The sequence below is a fragment of the Ursus americanus genome, chromosome 27 (genome assembly GCF_024610735.1).
Source record: "Ursus americanus isolate L20-20 chromosome 27, mUrsAme1.1.p, whole genome shotgun sequence".
Taxonomy (NCBI): Eukaryota; Metazoa; Chordata; class Mammalia; order Carnivora; family Ursidae; genus Ursus; species Ursus americanus.
Window position 1 is genome coordinate 19,812,022 of NC_142153.1, and position 21,793 is coordinate 19,833,814.

At 40.5% G+C, this 21,793-nt stretch overlaps 1 protein-coding gene across 1 annotated transcript in view; it reads left to right on the forward strand.

Moving 5' to 3' along the window:
• The window catches only part of MTMR7 (myotubularin related protein 7), a 106,979-nt gene that overhangs the window by 41,289 nt on the left and 43,897 nt on the right, over nucleotides 1-21,793 (forward strand). Inside the window, exons 4-5 of the mRNA XM_045779301.2 lie at nucleotides 6,211-6,368; nucleotides 16,472-16,600. Of these exons, the coding sequence (XP_045635257.2) occupies nucleotides 6,211-6,368; nucleotides 16,472-16,600 (287 nt within the window). The remainder of the gene's footprint in view (nucleotides 1-6,210; nucleotides 6,369-16,471; nucleotides 16,601-21,793) is intronic.

The window sequence follows — 21,793 nt, forward strand, 5'->3', positions numbered from 1 at the left end:
CGTGGGAAGAATGTTTAGTTGATTTGAAAAATCGATGCTGTCAGTTACTTTCCTGTTCTGTCGCTCGGCTTGGGGTCTTCGGATTTACCGCTTCTTCTAGAGAAGCGTTTCTTGTCTTTCTGTGTGGCTTGTATGGGTTGTGGTGTCCTTCTGCTTAAAAGAAATAGACGTCTGTGTTTCTGGGGAGAATTCGGTAAAAATAAATCTTTTATATAAGAGTAATCTCCGTGGTAGTGTTACACTGAAATCGCTGACAAGGGAGACGGAATGTATCTTTATAGTGACTGTGCTAAATGCTTTTTGATTCAGGACAAGAAGTTTGTCGCCTCTGCAAAGGGTTTGGTTGGGTCCTCCATTTCTTACGGTGTGACCGTATCATCTACAGATAGGGAAGAACTCAAGTTATTTCTTCAAAATGATGCCAGGGAGCTGTCAAAATCTGATATTTTGACTTGACTTTGCTCCCCTTTCAAAGCAGCTGGTAGAGGCTTTTCCATCTCCGTGTGTTGCAAAGAACTGCAGAGTTAGCCAGAAAAGCAGCTGAACTTTTTAGAGGGTGCACTATAATTGGAACAGAAGTTCTGGGAAGATGTATGTTAGGTTGCGTGCAGCAGGGAATGCGGAGAATTGTGTGCCAGCAATTTCTGTGTCACTGATTAATGGCTGCACTGGATAATAAATGTGCTCTGACCGGATTAATAGGATTTAGGAGTAGCCCAGACAACTGGGAAAGAGCTGAGTGGCTGAAAGGGCAGTTCACAGTGACTGTGAGGGTGGTGGCCGTTGTGGACAGTGAGCGCCCGGACTCTCATGGCGAGGGCCCCTGGGGAGGAAAATCTCTGTGTTCCTCACTTTTTAAAACACACACTTTTTCTTAAAGATGACGTTTGGGAGGTAGGTATTAGACATAGCCAGAGAGCCAAAAAAGCAATCAGAGTAATTAATTGAATTAAACCTATTACCTTAGAAGATTTTTAGAAAGCCAGCAGCATTTTGAAACACTGGAATTAGAAATGTCAGTTTACATAAAACATAGTACTTTAATAAGTGTGGGAAGATGAAATAGAACCCGGACAGTTTCACAGTTTAATGTTAGAGGCAGTGCTAAAATTAGGACCCATTACAGCCTATGACCTTGGAAGCAGGCTTGAATCTGGGTGGAGGTAGAGAAAGGTGGAGGGGTCCCAGCTGGGAATAGGGGTGGCTTATCGGAGCCATCCAAGGATGTTTTACAAAATACACCTTCCCCCTCCTCTAGGTCTGTCGGAGTAGGTGTGTGTGTGTGTATTTTTATTTTTTATTTTTTTTTACAAAAAAAGATATGCTTGGGAGTCCATTTAAGGCAAGTCCTATGAAGGAGATTTTTCAGAACTTTTGAGATTCTCTTCACTGAATTAGGATTTCTAGGATAAGGGTATATCAAACTACTAAAACATTTAGCAAGATTTTATTGGTTGGTCTTTTGTATGAGTTCAAATTGGTAAGAATGAAAAATTAAAGTAGCCAAATTCAGTAAGCTCTTTAATTCTTAAGAAAGAGTAATTTAGGTTGAAGTAAAGCTTCGGCCCCACTGAGAAATAGATCCAGTGTACTAATAAGGATATACATTTTTCTGATGAAAAGACCCCTCTTTCTCAGAAAGCTCCCATTTTTCCCGTGTGCATTCTCCTCCCTCTGATTTGCCTTCTGCTGTTTATTTTTCTATTATCTTTCCCTCTGTAGTGTTCGTGGGTCCTTTAACATTTAAACCATCTTTGTTTATTTTCACATTTCTTCTAAATGATTTTTTTTTCAATTCTTCTTAGTCCCCAGTTCTTCTGCACACGTATTATGATTTTAAAAATCTTGTGATTGACATCATCTTATTTGTTCAATGTCACTTTTTTTTTTTGCTTAATTTCACTTTTGACGTCCTTGTCTAAGTCATGGCGGCTTACGCAATGTCTGCAGCGGTAATTTGCTTTTTATTGACAACACTAATCTCTGAGTCCAGAAGTCCTTTTCCACTAAGAGTTAGCTTCCACAGCCCTGGCATTTCATTCAAACACTTACTTGTTGAAAATAGACAGCAGACATCTCCTTATTTTTATTCTTAATCTGCAAAGTCCAGTAATAGCCGCGCTGTCTTCTCACCCCGATTTCACTGGTTTTTCAGCCCCGTTTATTTTAGGTTGCCTGAATTAAGCAGAAGGTTGGGAGCAGCTGAGCTTTTACTTGTTATTTTTGGTTCTAATAAACCCCACATATGTGTGTCCCCCTGATAAGCGCTGGTAACTTTCCCTTCCCAGACCCACCTCCGCATTCTGCAAATGCCCATTCGTGTTTGTTCTCTCCTTTTGATTTTTAAAAAATTTGCAAAAGGGCAACGATCAGTAACATAACTGTATTATTATTATTCAGGTTTTACATTGGTCATTGCAAGTTTGGTTTTTATTTTTAAGGTATTTGTTTTATTATAGTATTAAGTTACCTGTTGTTTCTCCCAATTAGTCTATCATGGTAATTCCCCCCTAATTTTTTTTTCCGAAAATATTCTGTTTTCATAACCGTTTAGCCTGATACCTGGGAAACAAACCAGGTTGTTTTTCTTTTTTCTCTAATTGCTTTGTCTTACCCACAGCTGCCTTATCTGGTGGAGTGAACACCCTTTCCTTTTTTATGGGAGAGAAGGAGCACGGGTGGGGTACAGAGACCGGGTCATTTGGAGGCTGGGTGGTTCCAAGTTGAAAATTGCCACTTGATGGCGTAAATCTTCTCTGGGAAGTAGAAAGTGGGATTGCCCAAGAGCTAAGGCATTGATGAAAGCAGTAGCTACAGAACCCATCACAGCGCTGAGGGCTTCCCTGTGTTAAGGAGTCAGATGAATAGTAGTGCTCAAGGAACAGCAAGTCAGTCAACACACGCATCTCTCAGGCCATCTCCTGAGTCCTGAAACACCAATTTAGCTTCCCTAGAAATGTCCCCAAAATGCTACCCATTCTTAATTTAATGTAGTATTTTAGAAATTGTTCTTTTTCTTTCTGGATAGCAAAACCTCCAAGACTGCCTCTGCTTGCCAAGTGTAAGAGTTAAGTAGGTAAATAAAGTAAATTCTAGGATGCTTTCTGCATAACTTTTTCTGAAAGATTTTTTTTTTTTTTTTTTTAGATTGGAGGTGCACATTCAGCTTACTCCCACAGTGCAAAGGCACGTGGGGTATTTGCTTATGGGAACAGCTCTGGGGGCGAGGCCTTTGGTGCACTTCCTGTTGAACCCTGCCGTCACTAACAGCAAAAGACATTTGATGTTGGTTGTGATGGCTCAGACTGTGTGGGGTGAGGAGCCAGTGGAGTATGTATCATGTCCGTTTTAAGAGATGGGGTGAGGAAGCAGGGATCTGACCTTTCCGAAGCAGGCGTGTTCTCTCCGTTCACATTCTGTAAAGGCTAGAGATTTCTCTAGCCCTACTTTTGGTGGTGTTTTTAACTCACCTCCTTGCTGATTACTAAGAATTCTGCTGTATATTTGGCAGGAGATGGAGGTGAGGGGAGCAGAATGTTATGAATGGGAAATATTCAGCAAAATTTACATCTATGTTAATGGTACTTCTTAATTTCTCAGAGTAGGTAGTCGTCTGCTGAAAGCTTCCCCTGGGTTGGCCTTTGGGTAAGAAGCTTGTCTACGTTAATAAGACCGAGTTGTGGCTGACAAAAATGTGGGTTTCTTTGCCCTCATGTAGAATTTTACTTAAATTGGGCCAGAGCTATGGTTGATCACCCTTTTGCTTAAAAATAACTCAAAGAAAACATTTCACAGTTTTAGTGGCAACCAATCCTAACACCTCCCGGTTCAAGAATGGTCTTCTTAATGTCTGCTATAAACTGCTTTTGCTTTGATTTCTGTTCCATGTGCTTGACTCCTCCCAATGACAGCAGGCGTGAGCCCATACACAGAGAACCATCCATAGTCCTAGAATGGTTTTCTACTTCTCCCTTTAAACCTAGTTGTAAGTATTCAACAAAGGGAACTTAACGTCCGTTATTAACCCCATATTCATAAGCTCTCCTTTCACTGAGGGAACTGAGGCTTTCTCAAGAGATTCTTTTGGCCTCTTAGACAAATTACATTTGCGGTTAACGTTATGATATCAGAGGCCTGAGTCATGTAATGGTACTGAGAGATGGAAAAGATGTGTCAGTGTCCAGCCGATGGTTCCCAGAACAGGATCTCAATTTCATAGGCTGCCTGCTCCAAGAGCTAAGATTACAAGAGACAGTTCCTACTGAGAGCATCTACTCCATGTTGGTGTGTACAGACACCTGGGGCAGGGGTGTGCTTTCTTATTGGTCAAAATCGTCCATGTTCTAAAGCTTGAAGTTTAGAAATATATCAGGAGAAACTGAAATAGAACATTGTTTATCTAACTGATAAACTTACTTTTGCTTCTTTTCTACAAGAAAGAGTGCATGTCTAATGAAAAAGTCTCGTCCTTAAAATACGACCCTTATCTTTCTTCTTCCTTGTAGATGAGTCATTTCCATAATAATTACAGCAAGCCTGAAACAGAGTTTAGATCTCAGGCTGAACTTTTGTAATTCATAAGGCTGTGTGTTACTGTGGCCTTTTGCTGGGGGTGAGATCCTTTATTGGGCCTCCGAACACACAAGGAAGAACCATTAAATTAGCCACATCTGAATGTCATCAACAGATTAAGGAATAAATGGGGGGACCTATGAAAATTGAGGAGAAAGAAATCTATTGGAGAAAAAAAAGATGATTCTCAGGGGATGGAACAAGGAACGAGAAGACACAAAAGTGGTCCATCTGGGGAGAAGGCAGATCTTTCTGCCTTAGAGGGGCAATACATGTGATTAGGGGCATGCACTCTACAGCCAGATGGCTTAATTTAAATCCAGAGTCCCTACTTACTAGCCGTGTGGCCCTGGTGATGTTCCTTAACCTCCCTGTGCCTCAGATTTTTCATCTGTAAAATGAGGCCTGTCATGGGTTAATACATTTATTAAGAACAGAATCTGGAATGAAACAAGGGTTCAGTGAGTATCAGCCATGATTTATCTTTACCAGAAGTGCTTGGATCTGCACTATCCAATATGGTGGCCTTAACACTATGCAATATGGCTGCGTGTGGCTGGTGGGCACTTGAAATGTAGCTAGAATGAATGAGGATGTGCTGTCAAGTGTGAAATACACATGGAATTTCAAAGACATTATGAAATAAGATACATAAAATATTTAAAAGTTTTTTATTATGCACATGTTGAAATGACGATATTTGGTTATATAGGGTTTCTAATAAAATATGGTAGTAAAACTAATTTCATTGTTTCTTTTTAATTTATTTATGTGGCTACAAGGACATTTTAAGTGACACACGTGGCTTGCTTGTATTTCTGTTGAACAACACTGGCCTAATCGCTTCCTTCAGCATAACAAGATCAGAGCAGGAAAATCAAATCCTAGCTCTAAATGGGGAAGGCTGTTGAGCCTGGCCTCACAAGCACAAAGGGTGATACGTAAAGACACAGACATCCTGGCAGAACTGAAAGCAGACTTTCATCAGACATCCTTGAATTTGCCCCTTGTGACCAGGGTGCTTTACACTATCAATTGATTTTTTTATGAATCCTTTGAATTTTGTATGAGCAGTGCAATTACGACATTGGTGAGCAGTGTAATTACGAATTACAGAAGTTCAAATATTTTCAGGGCAAACACTTGAAAACATTTCACAGCTTTTCAATTGTTATTTCTTTTTTTCATATTGTGATTACCAACATGGGGCAATGGCCTGGGTCTTCGTCTGCCTCTGAGAGGCCATCGCAAATCCAAGCTCGATACCATAAACAAGCTGAGTTCTTGATGTCTAATGATACATCATTCTTAATTAAGTTTAATGCTTCCTTTCTTATGTGGTCTGGAGAATATGTTCACCTTCAAAAACAACTTAAAAAAAAGTGCAAAATGGAGAAGGCCTTGTTTTTGAAAGGAAAGAAGCTCTTGCAAAGTTGAGTTCGCTTGTTCCAAGGTCTCCATGTCATTGCTGGGAGGAGGTGGGTGAACTTGGCCCTGGAGACAGGGTGCTCCTGGCAGTGTCCCGGGGAGAGAAGCTGGTTTGACTTCTTGATGTACTCCACCCCAGAATGCTTTTGGGGAGATTTGGTTCTGTTTTTGACTTGGCTTGATTAGGCTTTATTCTCCTTTTTCTTGCAGTGAAATATGAGGAGTTATACTGCTTTTCATTCAACCCCAAGCTGGATAAAGAAGAGAGAGAACAGGGCTGGACGCTGATCGATCTCAGTGAAGAGTACAAGCGAATGGGCCTCCCTAATAATTACTGGCAGCTCAGCGATGTGAATAGAGACTACAGAGTGAGTGCGGAGGCATCTAATGAAATCTAGATACTTAATCCAAGGGAACTCATGATTCACATAGCTTAGTTTAATCTCCTTTAGTTTTTACAGCTCTTTGTAGATACAGAGCTGTGGATTTGTAAGTCTCCTTGGTTATTGTGAGCTGCATTTCCTACCTGCATCTAGAATCAAAGAATTTGGTCAAGGGAACCTTAGAGAACTTACCCCCCCGTCCCCCCGCCCCGCCGCCGCTGCCACACACACACACACACACACACACACACACACACACACACACACACACAGAGACACATATACACCATCTCCTACTGGTTGAGGAGATGGAAACCCACACAAGCCCAGTGGCAGGCCTCATGGCCAGGCGGTGGGTGGGAGAGCTGGCCAGGGCCAAGTTCTCCCATCAGCTCTTTTTATAGTGCAACGAGTGATTAGTGGGGAAGTCGCAGAGACTCTGATGGCAGTCTGGCACCAGCTCCTCTCTGTACTCACTGAACTCTTGATTGGTACACAAGGTCACCAAGAGGCTTCCCTAGAGAAATGTGGAGAAATGTGTCTACGCTTACAGAAAGGCCTATGGAGAGAAAGGGAAGCAGGAGGGGCAGAATCAATCTCATATTGTCCCTAATGCGGGCTTACAAATCAATGTTGGTTTCCTTATTAATTTTTTAAATATTTTAGGTAATAAAAGCAACGTAAGACTGTTGCAGAGAATTTATAAAAGCGAGAAGAAAGAAAAAATACCCACCATCTCAGTGCCCTAACGTTTTTCTATTAAGTTTTAAAATTTTCCTTCAGTTTCTTTTTCTCATCTGTGTAGTTTAATAACTCTTTTCTTATATAAGTAATGCATTTAATGACTCGAAATTGGAAAATACAGAGGAAAAGGAACTGTTCCAATATATATAACAAATATGGAATCGTATTACACATGCCTTGTGTTCTGCTTTTCTTCACCCATCGTACTGTTTTTTCCTGTTAGAAATATATTTGATATCATTTAAAACTGTTATATAACATCACACAGTGTGGCTATATCCTATTCTTTCTACCTAGTCTCCAATTTTAACACATGCAGATTCTTTTTTTTTTTTTTTACAATTTTAAGTAAACATAGTGAGAGCATCATGGTAATTATACCTCCACCCATGTTAAAATTCTTTTTAAAGATAGATCCCCAAAGGTGAAATTTCTATGTCAAAAAGTTTACACAAATTTTTGTAGGTATTGTCAAAAAGAACTGAAGAAAAGTACCAGTTTATATAAATTCTCAGCAACTACACCTGAGAATTCCTGATTTTTTGTACCCTTACTGGGGAAAGATGTCAGTTCTTAAAAGGTTTTCTTAACAACTTGATAGTGGGACAAGTGATGTCTCATTTTAGTTTAACCTACACGCTTTGATTTCTTGATTTATAGATTTGTATATGCTGATTGACCATTTATATATTATTTCCTGTTAATTGACATTTCTGGTTACATTTTAAAAATTTTTTTTTATTGACGTATGGTATACAGTGGCATACAATGTTGTATTAGTTTCATGTGCACAGCATAGTGACTCAGCTAGCCTGTACACTATGTAATGCCCACCACAGTTAGTGAGCACACAATGTTATTACGATATTATTGACTCTACTCCCTATGCTGTACTCTTCATCCCTGTGACTTATTTATTTTATAACTGGAAATTTATACCTCTAATTCTCCTTCACCTCGTTCTCCCATCCTTCCACCTCTCTCCTCTGGCAACCAGTTTGCTCTCTGTATTTATGAATCTATTTCTTTTTTTTGTTTGTTTCTGTGATTTCACATAAGTGAAATCATATGGTATTTGTCTCTGTATGACAAATTTTACTTAGCATAATGTCCTCTAAGTCCATTCATGTCAGAAATGGCAAGATCTCATTTTTTTTATGGTTGAGTAATATTCCAGTGCATGTGTGTGTGTGCATGTGTGTGTGTAATATGTGTGTATATGTATATATATATGTGTGTGTGTATATACATACATACACCACATCTTCTTTATTCATTTATCTACCAATGGACACAAGTTACTTCCATATCTTGGCTATTGTAAATAATGCTGCAATGAACAGAAGGATGCGTATATCTTTTCAAATTAGTGTTTTTGTTCTCTTTGGGTAAATACTCAGTAGAAGAATTGCTAGATCATATGGTAGTTTTATTTTGAATTTTTTGAGGAATCTTCATACTGTTTTCCACAGTGGCTGTGCCAATTTACATTCCCCCTAATAGTGCCATGGGAGTTCCCTTTTTCCACATCTTGCCAACACTCGTTATTTCTTGTCTTCTTAACACCAACTATACTGACAGGTGTGAGCTGATATCTCATTGTAGTTTTGATCTGCATTTTCCTGAGGATGAGTCATGTTGAGCATCTTCTCATGTGTCTGCTGGCCATTTCTATGATTCTTTGGAAAAACAGCTATTCAGGTCCTCTGCCCATTTTTCCCTGGGTTTTTTTCTATTTTTTGGTGTTGAGTTGTGTAAATTCTTTATATATTTGGGATATGAACCCCTTATCAGATATATTATTTGCAAATATCTTCTCCCATTCAGTTTCTTTTGTTGATAGTTTCCTTTGCTGTGCAAAAACTTTTTATTTTGGTGTAGTCCCAATAGTTTGTTATATAAATATAGTAATAATTAACTATGTGTTTGTGTGTGTGTGTGTGTATATATATATATATATATATATATATATATATATATATATATAGTTAGTACTATTATTTTTGCTATAATTATACTGTATTTATACTATATTACTAATTATTTTTACTATAATTTTTACTAATTATTACTATATTTTTATATATATACACACACACATATGTGTATATATATATATAGAGAGAGAGAGAGAGAAAGTATGTAATATATATACAAATGTGTATATTTGATTGCTAGCTATAGGAATAAAAAACAGTATGGTCCTGGCATAAAAAAGACACACAGATCAATGCTATTAAATTCCCTCCAGATCCCCTTCTGCTCCAATGTCACTGACTGCAATCTGGTATTGTCCTTCTCTATAATGTTTCTACATATGTAAGTTGTAAAAATGTAGTAGTATTTTGTGTGTTTTTTATACTTTCTATACATGGTATTATGCTGAATGTAGTTTACTGAAACTTGATATTTCTCTCAACATTGTGAGATTCGTTTCATTTTTAGCAAACCCATCTATAATAGTTGCCATGTGCCAGACACTGTTCTAAAAACTTGACAAATGTTAGCAGTCCCATGTGGTAGCTGTTGTTGTCATCTTGCTTTACAAATGGAGAAGCTCAGGCACAGAGTGATTAAGTAACCGTCTAAGCCATCGAGAAGTGAAGAAACTGTTGAGACCTATAGCTCTCATTCCTTCATTCTTCACTATTGTATTATACTGCATTTTACAGATAGACCAGAGTTTTAAAAAATTGTTCTTATCCTTTTCTCTCTCTCCCTCTCTTTCTGTTTTCTCATCACAAAGCTGTTAACTGGCTTATACATGACTCATAGTATATTGAGAGTTTCCATCTAGGAGTAGAATTTCAGAATTAGAGGGTATGTGGATTTTAGCCTCACCAGATATTACCAAATTCTTTTCCAGAGTGTATGCAAGGACTTATAGACCTAAGAGCAAGATATACGAGTTCTCCCTACTGCACAGACTCACTGACATTTGGTACTCCCTTGGTTTGGCAATAGACCTACTCATTGACCCAGCAGTCTTACTTTTGGGAATTTATTCTAAAGAGTCAACAGCATACACACACACAGCGATGTATAAGGTGACTTATTGAAGCATTGTTTGTAACTGCATATATTAAAAGAAACCCAAATTTCTTAATAGAGGATGAGTTAAATAAGTTTTGCTCTATCCATAGAATTAAATTAATGTGTAGCCATTAAAAAATATGGAAGATTTCCATCTACTGGTAAGGAAAGATTACTGAAGTGTATCCTTAAGTTCAAAAAAGCAAGGCACAGAATTGTCTGGCTGGCTCAGTGGGTGGAACATGCAACTCTTGATCTCAGCGTTGTAAGTCCAAGCCGCGCATTGGGTGTAGAGATTACTTCAAAAAAATCTTAAAAAAAAAAAAATCAAGGCACAGTACATTGAATATAATGTGATGTCTTTTATCTGAAAAAAGAGGGAGAAAAATAAGAGTATGTGTGTAATTGCCCAAAAGTGATAACCTGGAGAGTAGGTTAGAACGGGGTGGACAGAACACGAGGATGAGGATGTGCACGTTTTTGTATTGTTCCATTTTTATAACCATTTGATTTCACTAACAAGTCAAAAAGTTAAATTGGAAAAAAAATGCCAATCTTATTGGTGTGAAATGGATCTCAGTGTGGTTTTATTTGCATCCTCCACATCACTGGTAAGTGAGCTTGTATTTATCAGTAATTCAAGTTGATTCCCTGTGATTTGCCAATTTGTTACTTTTTATCCTTTTTTCTATAAGGTTATTTGTCTTTTTCTTATTGATTTGAGGAAGTTCTTTATATATTCTAGATAATAGTATGTTACCATGTATAGCTTTTGCAAATATCTCCTCTTAGAAGACATTTAAATATTGCCCCTGGGGAATCTTTGGATCCTCAGAAGTTTTGAGTTGTTAGTGTTTACTATTTTGTTCCATGTTTTAGCATATTGTTTTTTAAAAGAACTCCTGGCCTACTTATGAACTTATGTCCCAATTTGATACTTATATAATTTCCATAATTACATTAGTACTAGTTATGGTTATTATGATTTTATAATAAGGCTTGATATTGTACAGGTCAGTTCCTTCCACAGCATTCTTCTGATATCTTGAGTTCATAGATTATTTGGGGTAGAATGGACACGTTCATGATACTGAATTTTCTTCATAATTACACTTAAATCTAACAACCATAATCGTACTCTGTGAGTAGACATTTGGGGCTTCTTTGTTTCAATTTATTATGAAGTATGTGGCAATGAATTTTTAGCCTTGAAATGAAAGGGAGGAAAATCCAAGTTTACCAAAGAAAATTGGATACCTTTTAAAATTTTTTAAAAATATGACACGCCCTTGAGTCAGGAAGAAAATGAATCTAAGCTACGTCTTGTGGAATAATATTTTCTTGGAAACACAGGTTCTTCCTATTTTTGATGAGATTTCCTTCTCGACTTAGCGCCACAAACATGACTCATAGTCACTTAAGTCCTACACGTAGAGACTACAAAACATGAGTTACTCAGCTTTTCTTTTCCAGAGTTACACACAACAAACCAAAACTACTAACCAACAAACTGTGTTGAAACAGAAAAGGTGAAAACCTAGGGGATTTTCTTATTTTACTAATACCATTGAAATGGGGAGAGATGATGTACCTTTATTTATTACCAACTTAGACCTATAATAAAAGTTGATTTTCTCAAAAACTTTCTAATAGTCCGTTGAGAAAGTTATGGTGTCATCCATTACTTTTCTTTTCATCTCGTGGTTGAGAAAATGTTTGCTTTTTCCTCCCTTCTTTTATAAGATTGATTGATTTCTCCTTCTCCTCCTCCTCCTTTTTTTTAGAGAAAGTGGGGGAAGGGAGAGGCAGAGAGAGAATCTTAAGCAATCTCCACGTCCAGTGTGGTGCCTGTGCCACAATCAAGAGTCAGACGCTTAACTGACTGAGTGACCCGGGTGTCCTTATTTCTTTCTTTTCAGAAAGAAACATAGGTTCAGAGCCTTGCTGCTTTGTTCTCTTTGTGTGGTCTTGGGAGGCTAATCTTCATCATCCTCATTTCTATCATTATTACTCTTAGTCCTACTTATAAGACTTGTCTATGATAGTCCAACTTTCAAAGTGAAGATTCCCTTCTGTATGTGACTCCTAAAATTGTCTTTCTTAAATAAAATAATTTTCATTCATTACTAGGTTAACTTTTAACCTGTTTCTCTTGGAATAAAATTTAAAGTATAATCTAGACCAGTAATTTAAAATCTTGTTTATTTCAGTTTTCTACAGCTATATTTTATATATTATGATTTTATTTTATTTATATCTAAATCATTTTATGTGGCTCATACCCTCCTTCTTCTCCCCTAATATTACATCATAGATTCCTTGAAATAAATTTTAGATCCTAAATGTTTAAGAAGAAAGTTGTCTGTGTAGACCTATCTCAGTCTCTGACAACTAACTTTTCAACGTGCTCAACTGAGTGGTCTTCAGTAAAATCAGAGGTCTAATTAAGATGTCTTGGATGGGGGCGCCTGGGTGGCACAGCGGTTAAGCGTCTGCCTTCGGCTCAGGGCGTGATCCCGGCGTTCCGGGATCGAGTCCCACATCAGGCTCTTCCGCTATGAGCCTGCCTCTTCCTCTCCCACTCCCCCTGCTTGTGTTCCCTCTCTCTCTGGCTGTCTCTATCTCTGTGAAATAAATAAATAAAATCTTTAAAAAAAAAAAAAAAAAAGATGCCTTGGATGGCACCTCAGATGGATACGACCCTACAGCGGTAGATGCATTTACTGCAAGACTGCAATGAGGTCAACAAAGATCAACTTTACGGGGAATATAAAGCCCTTGAAGCCAGTAACTCTTTTGTTATTCATTACGGCCCTAGCACCTAACATAATACCCGGCACATATGAAATATGCAGTAGAAACTTGTTGATTGACAACAATATTGTACTGTAATCATCAAACTTACTAAGAGTCTAGAACTTAATGATTCTGACCACTGAAAAGAAAGGAGAATTACGTAACGTGATAGGGGTGCTGATTATCACTACAATGGCAATCCGACTGTAGTATATAAATGGATCAAATTAACATGTGTACAATGGCATATGTCAAATATGTTAAAAAAAGAAAAACACTTGTTGAATGGAAGAATTATCAAAAGAGATTTTTCTTGATGAGGCCAAACCAAGATAGGCAGGCACTCCAGGCAGGCTGATTTACTTAGTGGAGGACAAGGAAAATAATTTCCTCATTAATTAAAAAAAAAGTACGCAGAAATGATTTTAACTTAGTCCACTTTCATTGGCCCAGGCAGTCAATGTAAAGAAGGAAAATTCAGAGGAGAAGGCTTTGTACTTTTCTGAACTTCTCCCATTCTCTCTGAATTTTCTTATGTGATTTGCCAAACCAGACAAAGTTTGGGGAAGTGCATTGATTAGTTTCAGAATTTGGTGGCATAAATTGCACTGTGCTATGCATTATTTATTGTCAGAATTTTGACTATAACAGAGTGAGCTTGTTGCAAAAATGACAGTGGTCAGTGCTATGCAGAACCATTTTTAAAAAGATTTTTATTTAGTTATTTGAGAGAGCACGAGGGAGAGAGCCTGAGCAGGGGGAGGGACAGAGGGAAAGGGAGAAGCAGGCTCCCCACGGGCCTCGATCCCAGGACCTTGGGATCATGACCTGAACCTGAGCCAAATGCAGACGCTTAACCCACTGTGCCACCCAGGTGCCCTCAGGACTGTTTTTAAATTTCTTCATGAAAGTGCTGTCAGGTTTCATGAAAGCAGGATGAATTCACTGTTTTCCAGGTTGGTTAAGAAGTTGTGTCTTGAAACCTGAGCTACCTGACACCATGAGTCTGGCTTTTTTCCCAAAGTTGTTTTAGCTTCTCGTAGAGCTTCCCATGCAAGTGCTTATCAGAATGCCCATATTTCAGCTCTGAACCTTGAACTCTTTTCACCTAGACCCAGTGCTAGTGCTCTGGGGAAAGCAGGAGGTCCCTGTAACTGGTGTCGTGTCCCTGTGGTGGAGGCTGTGACCTCTGTGTGCGCCTGACCACTGCCGACTCGGGTTGAGGTGTTGAGCTCTTGGGCCTTGCTCATGCCAACCTAAAAGGTCCACATTTTCCTACACTGTGGACGGGGAGAGCCCTGGTACTCTTAGAGGGTGGGAAAGCCTTCTCTGTTCTCCTTGGGAAGAAAGAGGAGCCAGGGTGGATGGCAGTCAGGTCCCTAAGTATGGTACCGTGTGAGACAAGCTAAGCGTCCTTTGGCCTTGGGAGGCCATGAGAGCACGCGGCAGGAGCTCCCCATTCCTAGCTCACCTCTGTTTTTCAGAAAGGCTGTATGTAATAGGCAGGTTGAGAAATCTCACCTATTACTTTCTTATTTTATTTCATCATAAATAACTTTGCAATTCCTTAGTGTTGTTATAATGATGAAAGGAGGTGATTCCCACCTTACTGAAAACCTCCCAATTTCCTATTTTAAGAAAATGTTGTAAGCCTGGTGCAATGACTACATGTCTCTTGAACCTCAGACAAGCAGGTGTGGTCTGTGTTGTAATGGTCTAGCTGAGTGACCGAAGAGAGGTTCGGGCACCGGATTTGCATGGGGAAGAAAGTATAGTGTCTTGTGACAGTCTTTCCAGTCAAAGCTCTCTGGGTCCAACTAGGTTGGAACATCTGTTCTCGGTACAAGATTTTCCTCCAGAGTATCCTTGTTCCTGGAATGGGATTTCCACCAGAAGGTCAGTGCCATTGGCTGGAAATCTTGGAAATCTTTGCCAGTCTTCCCTAAAATGTATTTGGCTCATTGCTGAAATTGCATGTTGAGCCTGAGGACATCACTTTTGTGGCCCTTTTATCTCCTGCTTGATGTTGTTTACCAGTCTGGTAACAAAGACAGTGGATGCAGGCAAGGGAGGGCATCCTCATAGGACAATTGTCGTGAGCTGTGGTGTGGGGTCTGGGCTCTTACTTGGAATGGGTTTTCGTTTCCTCCAGTTCCATCTTTCCAGAGGGGTAGGTGAGAGCAGGAATGGACAGAGTTCATGCGGCTGACAGATTTCCCTGTTGCTGCTACTCCTGGACGACTCCTCTTGAAATGCCAGGAAGATGCTTGACTTCTGGGAAAGAAACGGCTACTTTTGCTAAACCCAGAAACTGTTATCTGAACAAATCTTCACATTGCAAAGAGATTGATTGGCTGATGTCAAAACGAAATACATGCCGGGCAACAAGTCAGCGATTACCGTTGCCACCACTCGCATTTCTGTCAGACCCAGTGGTTTATAAAGTGCTTTGTGTTACCTGATTTGACCCTTCTGTCAACCCCATGGGATATTATTTCTGTGTTTTATCAGTTTTAGAGGTCAGCATAGTTTGACTTTTTGAAGGTCATGAAGTTGGCAAATCAGGGCTACGTTCTAAACTGCTGATTGCTGACTAAATCACAAGATCATTCCAAGGCTCCAGAGTGTCCAAGGTGGGAATCACTGCTTGCGATGCATGGAAAGAGTAAAATCATTTCTTACCGTCGGTGAGATCACACAGCAGAAACAAAAATAAAGCTGTTACGTTGCGTGGTCCCAAGTCAGATCTAGAAACTTATCTAAGCTGGAAGCCCAGGGAGGAAAGCTTCTTAAAGAAGGCAGAGCTGGGATGTCCCTTGAAGAATGGAGGAGATTTGGGAAGCTCTGGGAAGATGGAGGGGAGAAGTATCCCGCGAGGCCATGGGCTTTGTCATGGGCACACTGCTGGGGCTTGCCACCCGCTGGTGGGCTATCTTTCACTCAAAGCAGGTAGCTCAAGTTTTTTCAGCTACCAGGATGCCGGATTATAGTTTCTTTTTAATGAAAGAAATGCTCCCCTGTCATTGTCTTGCCCCCTCGAAATGCCCTCAGAAGGGACAGTGCCCCAGGACCTGCTACTAAAGAGTGTTTGCTTTGCTTTGCTCCGATGTCATGGAATCAACAGCTCTTCGTTTCTCTGAAGTGACCACTGGTTTCTTCAAAATTGCCTCCTCTGGAACTCGGTTAAGAAAACTTAAATGGGGGCGCCTGGGTGGCTCAGTCGGTTGAGTGTCTGCCTTTGGCTCGGGTCATGAGCTCGGGGTCCTGGGATTGAGCCCCGCGTTGGGCTCCCTGCTCGGTGGTGGGGAGTCTGCTTCTCCCTCTGCCCCCCGCCCCACGGCTTGTGCTCTCTCTTTCACTCACTCACGCTTTCAAATAAATAAATAAATCATCTTAAAAAAAAAAGAAAACTTAAATGTGCATCTTATAAGTAAGTATGGCGAATGGAACTTCTTGTGGCAGTTCACAAAGCGTTACAAGATGGCCTCAAAATCCCCATGTGTTTCCCGTGACAGGTTTGTGATTCTTACCCTACTGAACTGTATGTTCCCAAATCGGCCACGGCACACATCATTGTGGGGAGTTCCAAATTCCGGAGCAGACGGCGATTTCCTGCCCTTTCTTACTACTATAAAGATAACCACGTAAGTCTCAAGGCATGCTTTTGTTTTATGCTTTGCTTTTCTTGTTTTATCATAAACAGGCATTTTCTAGTGGCCTTCTGCTCTGTGTGTGTGTGTGTGTGTGTGTGAATTCTTAAAGGTATGTGGCTCTTGCTGTGTGTGGTATTACACAACACAACTCTGCTTAAACTCTTACCTCAGGTAGAAGTTGACCTTTCATGTATATTTGATAATAAAGTAATGGGATACTGTCAGAAAATACCTAAACCTAATCAGCCAAGTGAGTACCTGTCCTTTTCTAAGTGGTCACCTTGGGAAGCTCTGTGTTCATTGAAACCGTGCTAGAGATTCTTTGAAATACCTGCTTTAGAAAAGCTTCTAGAATCCATGGCACCTTCTTCTTTTTTTTAAATGGCACACTCTTGAGCATCCTCGGTATAAGAAATCTTTGTTTATGAATGGAGAACAGGTTTTATTTTTAAATATTACTTATAAGGGGCACTTTGGTGGCTCAGTCAGTTAAGTGTCTGATTCTTTTTTTTTTTTTTTTTAAGATTTTATTTACTTATTTGACTGAGAGAGACAGCCAGCGAGAGAGGGAACACAAGCAGGGGGAGTGGGAGAGGAAGAAGCAGGCTCCCAGTGGAGGAGCCTGATGTGGGGCTCGATCCCAGGACCCTGGGATCACGCCCTGAGCCGAAGGCAGACGCTTAACGACTGAGCCACCCAGGTGCCCCAAGCGTCTGATTCTTGATCTCAGCTCAGGTCTTGATCTCAGAGTCATGAGTTCAAGCCCTGTGTTGGGTTCTATGCTGGGTGTGGTGCCTACTTAAAAAAGAATGACTTATAAAAGCTATGATTAGATTTGTCTGCAGCTAACAGAGCCTCTAAATAACAGTGCCTTAAACAGGATAGAACTTTATTTTCTCTCATAAAACTTCAAAGGTGGGCAGTCCAGGCCTGGAGTCCTGGTTGTCCGTTACTCAGCGCTCAGACACCCGAGCCCCTGCACCTTTCTGCTCTGCCTTCCCTTGCCTTCCATCCTCATCGAGTGGTAGGTAGAGATGACTTTAGTACCAGCCATCATTTCCACACAGCAGCAGGGGCAGGAGGGCTCCCGGGCCCTCCCAACTTTCTGGGGAAGGCTCCTAAAACTGCCTCGAGACACTTGTGCTCACATCCCGTTGGTCAGAACTGTGCAGGGCAGGCGAGAAAATACACTCTCATGGGTAACCGTGTGTAAATTACTCAAATTCGTGGTTCCATGTCTGTGAAGGACAAGAAAACAAATTTGGGGAGCAAAGAATGGTCTTTGCCACCCACTTTAGAAGTTATTTGACTTTGGCCAGATGGAGAGTTTGGTTTTCAAACTAGATGATATAGTTTTGGAATCAAATGCAAATTCACAGCCATAAACAATTGCAACTGATATGTGTGAGTGTGCATGCACACATGTGTATCCACGGACAAGGGAGAAAGGTAGGGTCTGTATCCCATTCTAAGAGGAGGTTTCCAAAAATACCTTGAGCAATGCCATCTGCACCCAAGTAAGCTTACGGCCTTCTGCGCTGCCTGCCTTGGAGGCAAATACCCATTGAGCAGTGTAAGTGCCCTTAATTGAAAGGATATAAATTGTCTCACTTTTAGTTACACTCACTGCTCTGAAATGGGGTCTGAAAAAGGCAAGTATATTATTAATGTTCTGTATTACTTGACTCCAACTATATTGCAACTTATACAGAACCAGAGCAGTGGTGAAAGAAAGATGTGAATTTCTTAAAAAAATAAAAAAGATGGAGTGAATAGGGAATTTCATGACATTATATTTAAAATTAGGATGCCAGTAGCATTGACACTTCTTGTAACATCCATTGATAAAGAAGTAAAAGAGGGAGGATCTTTTATCCTTTTATTGTTAAGAGGTGAAGGTGGGTGCTGGGGATTTAAGAAGTGAGTGTAGTGTCTATCCAACTTCTTTTCTTTCTGTTTTGATATTCTTGAGAAAAGAGATTTTTTCTTGGTCAGTGTGAGTATTTAGAAGGGCAAGTGTGTGATGTCTTAGGATAGAAGTCTTAGCAATTAGACCCCAGAAGCTCTTCACCTGCTGGCCTTGGCCTCTCATTGTCCCATTCCTGCTCCTGTTTGCTAGTCGGGACTTGATCTCCAGGCTTGAAAATGAATCATGCAGCCCTCAGTTATAGTTGAAAATAACTGATTTCCTGTAGTTACAACTTTAAGGAAGACAATGCCTCATGTTTTAGCTCTTCTTACAGAGTACAAAATAGAGATGTATTTCTGAGCATTGCTCGTTGAACCGGTTACGCCAGGGAAACAGTTCCTGTGCCCCGACATGTGGGCATGCCTTCCCACCCCGCCCCGCCCCCAGCCCCAGGAACTAAACTCTGTCCTGCATGGAGCACAATGATCCATTTTGTGTTTTATGACAACATTTAGGTTTTAATATCAAGGTTCATGATGTAAATGCTTCTGATGCATCTAGGGATTTTTCTAAAGGGAAATACTGTCAAGGGTGGATTTCTGTGGTTAAATGGACGATGTGTGAGATAACAAAGCAGCAGTTCATGCTGTCATTGCTCCGGAAAACTCATATATAAACCAGGCAGTCTCCCATAAAAAAGTAAACAGATAGGAAAAAAAAAGTAAACAGGTAGACTATATAAATTTGCTGATCTTTCTTCCGTGTTGTGATTTTAGACATTTTGGACTTCAGACTATGTATTCCTCATCCGATGAAACTTAATGCTTGGGAATAAGAATATCCTCTCTTTTAGTTAAACTATTATTCCTCACATATCATTTTGTTATCCTTTTGCTGGTGAGGTGGCTTGGCTAACGTGTGGGAGTGCGATCAGTAGTTCGATTACAACATGAAATGCACATCGTTGCGTGAGCTAGAAGTCCTGGGGAGAATCCTTTGCTATAAATGCCCCTGCTGAGGGTACGTCATTCCTTTCGGATCAGCTTTTATGATAGGTGGTGTTATCACTTCCTAGTCACTTGTTGGTGAGATGAGGATTCCTGCCCTAGGGTTCCAGGGAAGGCAGCACACATGACAGCAGACACTGGGCAGAAGTGGTTTAGTGGTTTCTGAGTTTTGTACACTCACTTCCCAGGGGAGGAGGACACGGCGTGCCACGCGGGGCACCCAGGGGTGGCACTCAGGAATGGAGTGAACCAGCAGGGACTGGGGGAGGCCGGCTTTGTAGTGACCTCAGGTTCCTACGGGAGGAGCTGCATCCAGTCTGTAGGGAGGGTCAGCCTGGGGCTTATCCATAGGAGCAGGGGGGAAAGGGGCACTTCCTCTTGGTCATTTGAGGCTCTCCCAATTTTACTAATGTCAAGGGCAGCCCAGAATAAAAATTTTAGGCCTTGAACTGCACAGGGGTTATACAGAGATTGCAGAGATGGATAAATTGTAAATGTCATTTACATTTGGAAGCCTGTGTGTGTTTGTTACTTACCAGCCCTTGTAATTGCCACATACTTTGTTCTTTCTTCTTATACGTTTCAATTATTTTTAAGAAAGCAGTTTTGCTTTAAATGGTTAATCGTGCCATCTCCCAAATTCACAGTACAAGTCTCTGGGAAACCAAACTCTGTAAGATTTCCAAAGAAGTGATTTCCCTTAAGAAAAATACAGACCTTTTCTCTTCCTTTTATAAGTAATGTTTATTGAAACTCACTATGTGTTAGGTACAGTTCTAGGAAAATTATAAACCTTATCGCACCCTGTAGTTTTGAGATTCTTATCCTCATATTGTAAATGAGAAAACCAAAGTTCAAAGACAATAGGTCGGTTACCCATGATCATATACCGAGTAAAAGCAAACTGTGGATTGAAAGCCAGACCTTCTTGGATGCCACATCTTAATTCTCTCTCATGCCTCCTGACTTATTTCCATACCTGGGTGCCATATTATTTTGGTTAAGAATCCAGGATCAGAAAATGTTGTGCCTGGATGAAATTTCTGGCTTCCCTAATTATTAGCTGTGTGACATCGAGCAAGTTACTTCACCTCTCTGTGCCTTGGTTGCCTCATTTATAAAATGGAGCAAATCATAGATCTTCCTGTATATGGTAATTGAGAAGGTTAAATAAAAAGAACACAAAGTTTTCATGATAGTGCCTGCCACATAGTAAGCATTCAAAAAATGTCGGGTATTTTAATTACTGATAGCGTTGTAAACAACGGGCTCTTGCGACAGTTTACCACAAGTTTACCTGTTACCTGACCGATGACAGACATCAGCTCTCAGGTGAACGACATCAGTGAGAAAGGCTGCCATGTGTAAGGGTAATATTCTCTTAACAGCGGGACTATCTGGGGTCTGTACCAGGGGAGCAAAAGCACTTCAAGGCTACTTACTGCTCCAGACAAAATTGGTAACTCTGTATCAGCACCAAGGCAATGAAGAATTCCATGTAGAGTATACCTATAGGTTATTAAGAAAATGTCACTACAAAATATTAAAATGTAGTTGGTTTAATCTAACTGGTTTAGTTTATTGACCACATTTCATCGTGTAACTCTTCTGATTTAACCCTTCACTTAAACCAGCTGCTCTCAGCCTGCAGGTAATTACTGATGGTCATTGTCATTCCCTGGCTTCGGTGCATAGTTGCAGTCCCACTGGTTTAGGGAGTTCACGTGTGGTGTGTGTGGGCTCAGACAAATTCTCACCATGTAAATGATTTCCTTCCCATCCAACTCTTCTGAGAGCCTAAGAAGTTCCCCGGTGGTAGCTGCAGTAACTAGTCTCTCTTTAACCCCGCCGCGGTATCAGATAGAAGCAGCTCAGAACTGTTCTCTCAGCGGCCAGCTTCCCCCAGGGCAGGGGGCAGAGCCGAAAGAAACAGAACCCACAGGCGAAGCACTAAGAAAGCCCTCTGGGGCGATTTGCTTTCTGTCCATCCAAGCTGCCTGCCTTTTGTTCCCAGCCGTCCTGTGGTCCCTGCCATTGCTTTGCCTTTTTCCACCAGGACCTCCCTCTTGCCGGCTGTCCTCACCCGGCTTCAGGCCCCCCAGTCCCTTTCTCTCCATGCTGCAGGTGCACTTCTGCCAGTAATTCAAGAATTCTACAACCTTGGAGCAACTCTGCTGCCCCTTTGCTTTGCTTGCCACTGTCCCATGTACTTCCCTCCTGGATTCTGAACCTGGCTGCAGGGCCCAGAGTTCTTTTTTTTTTTTTTTT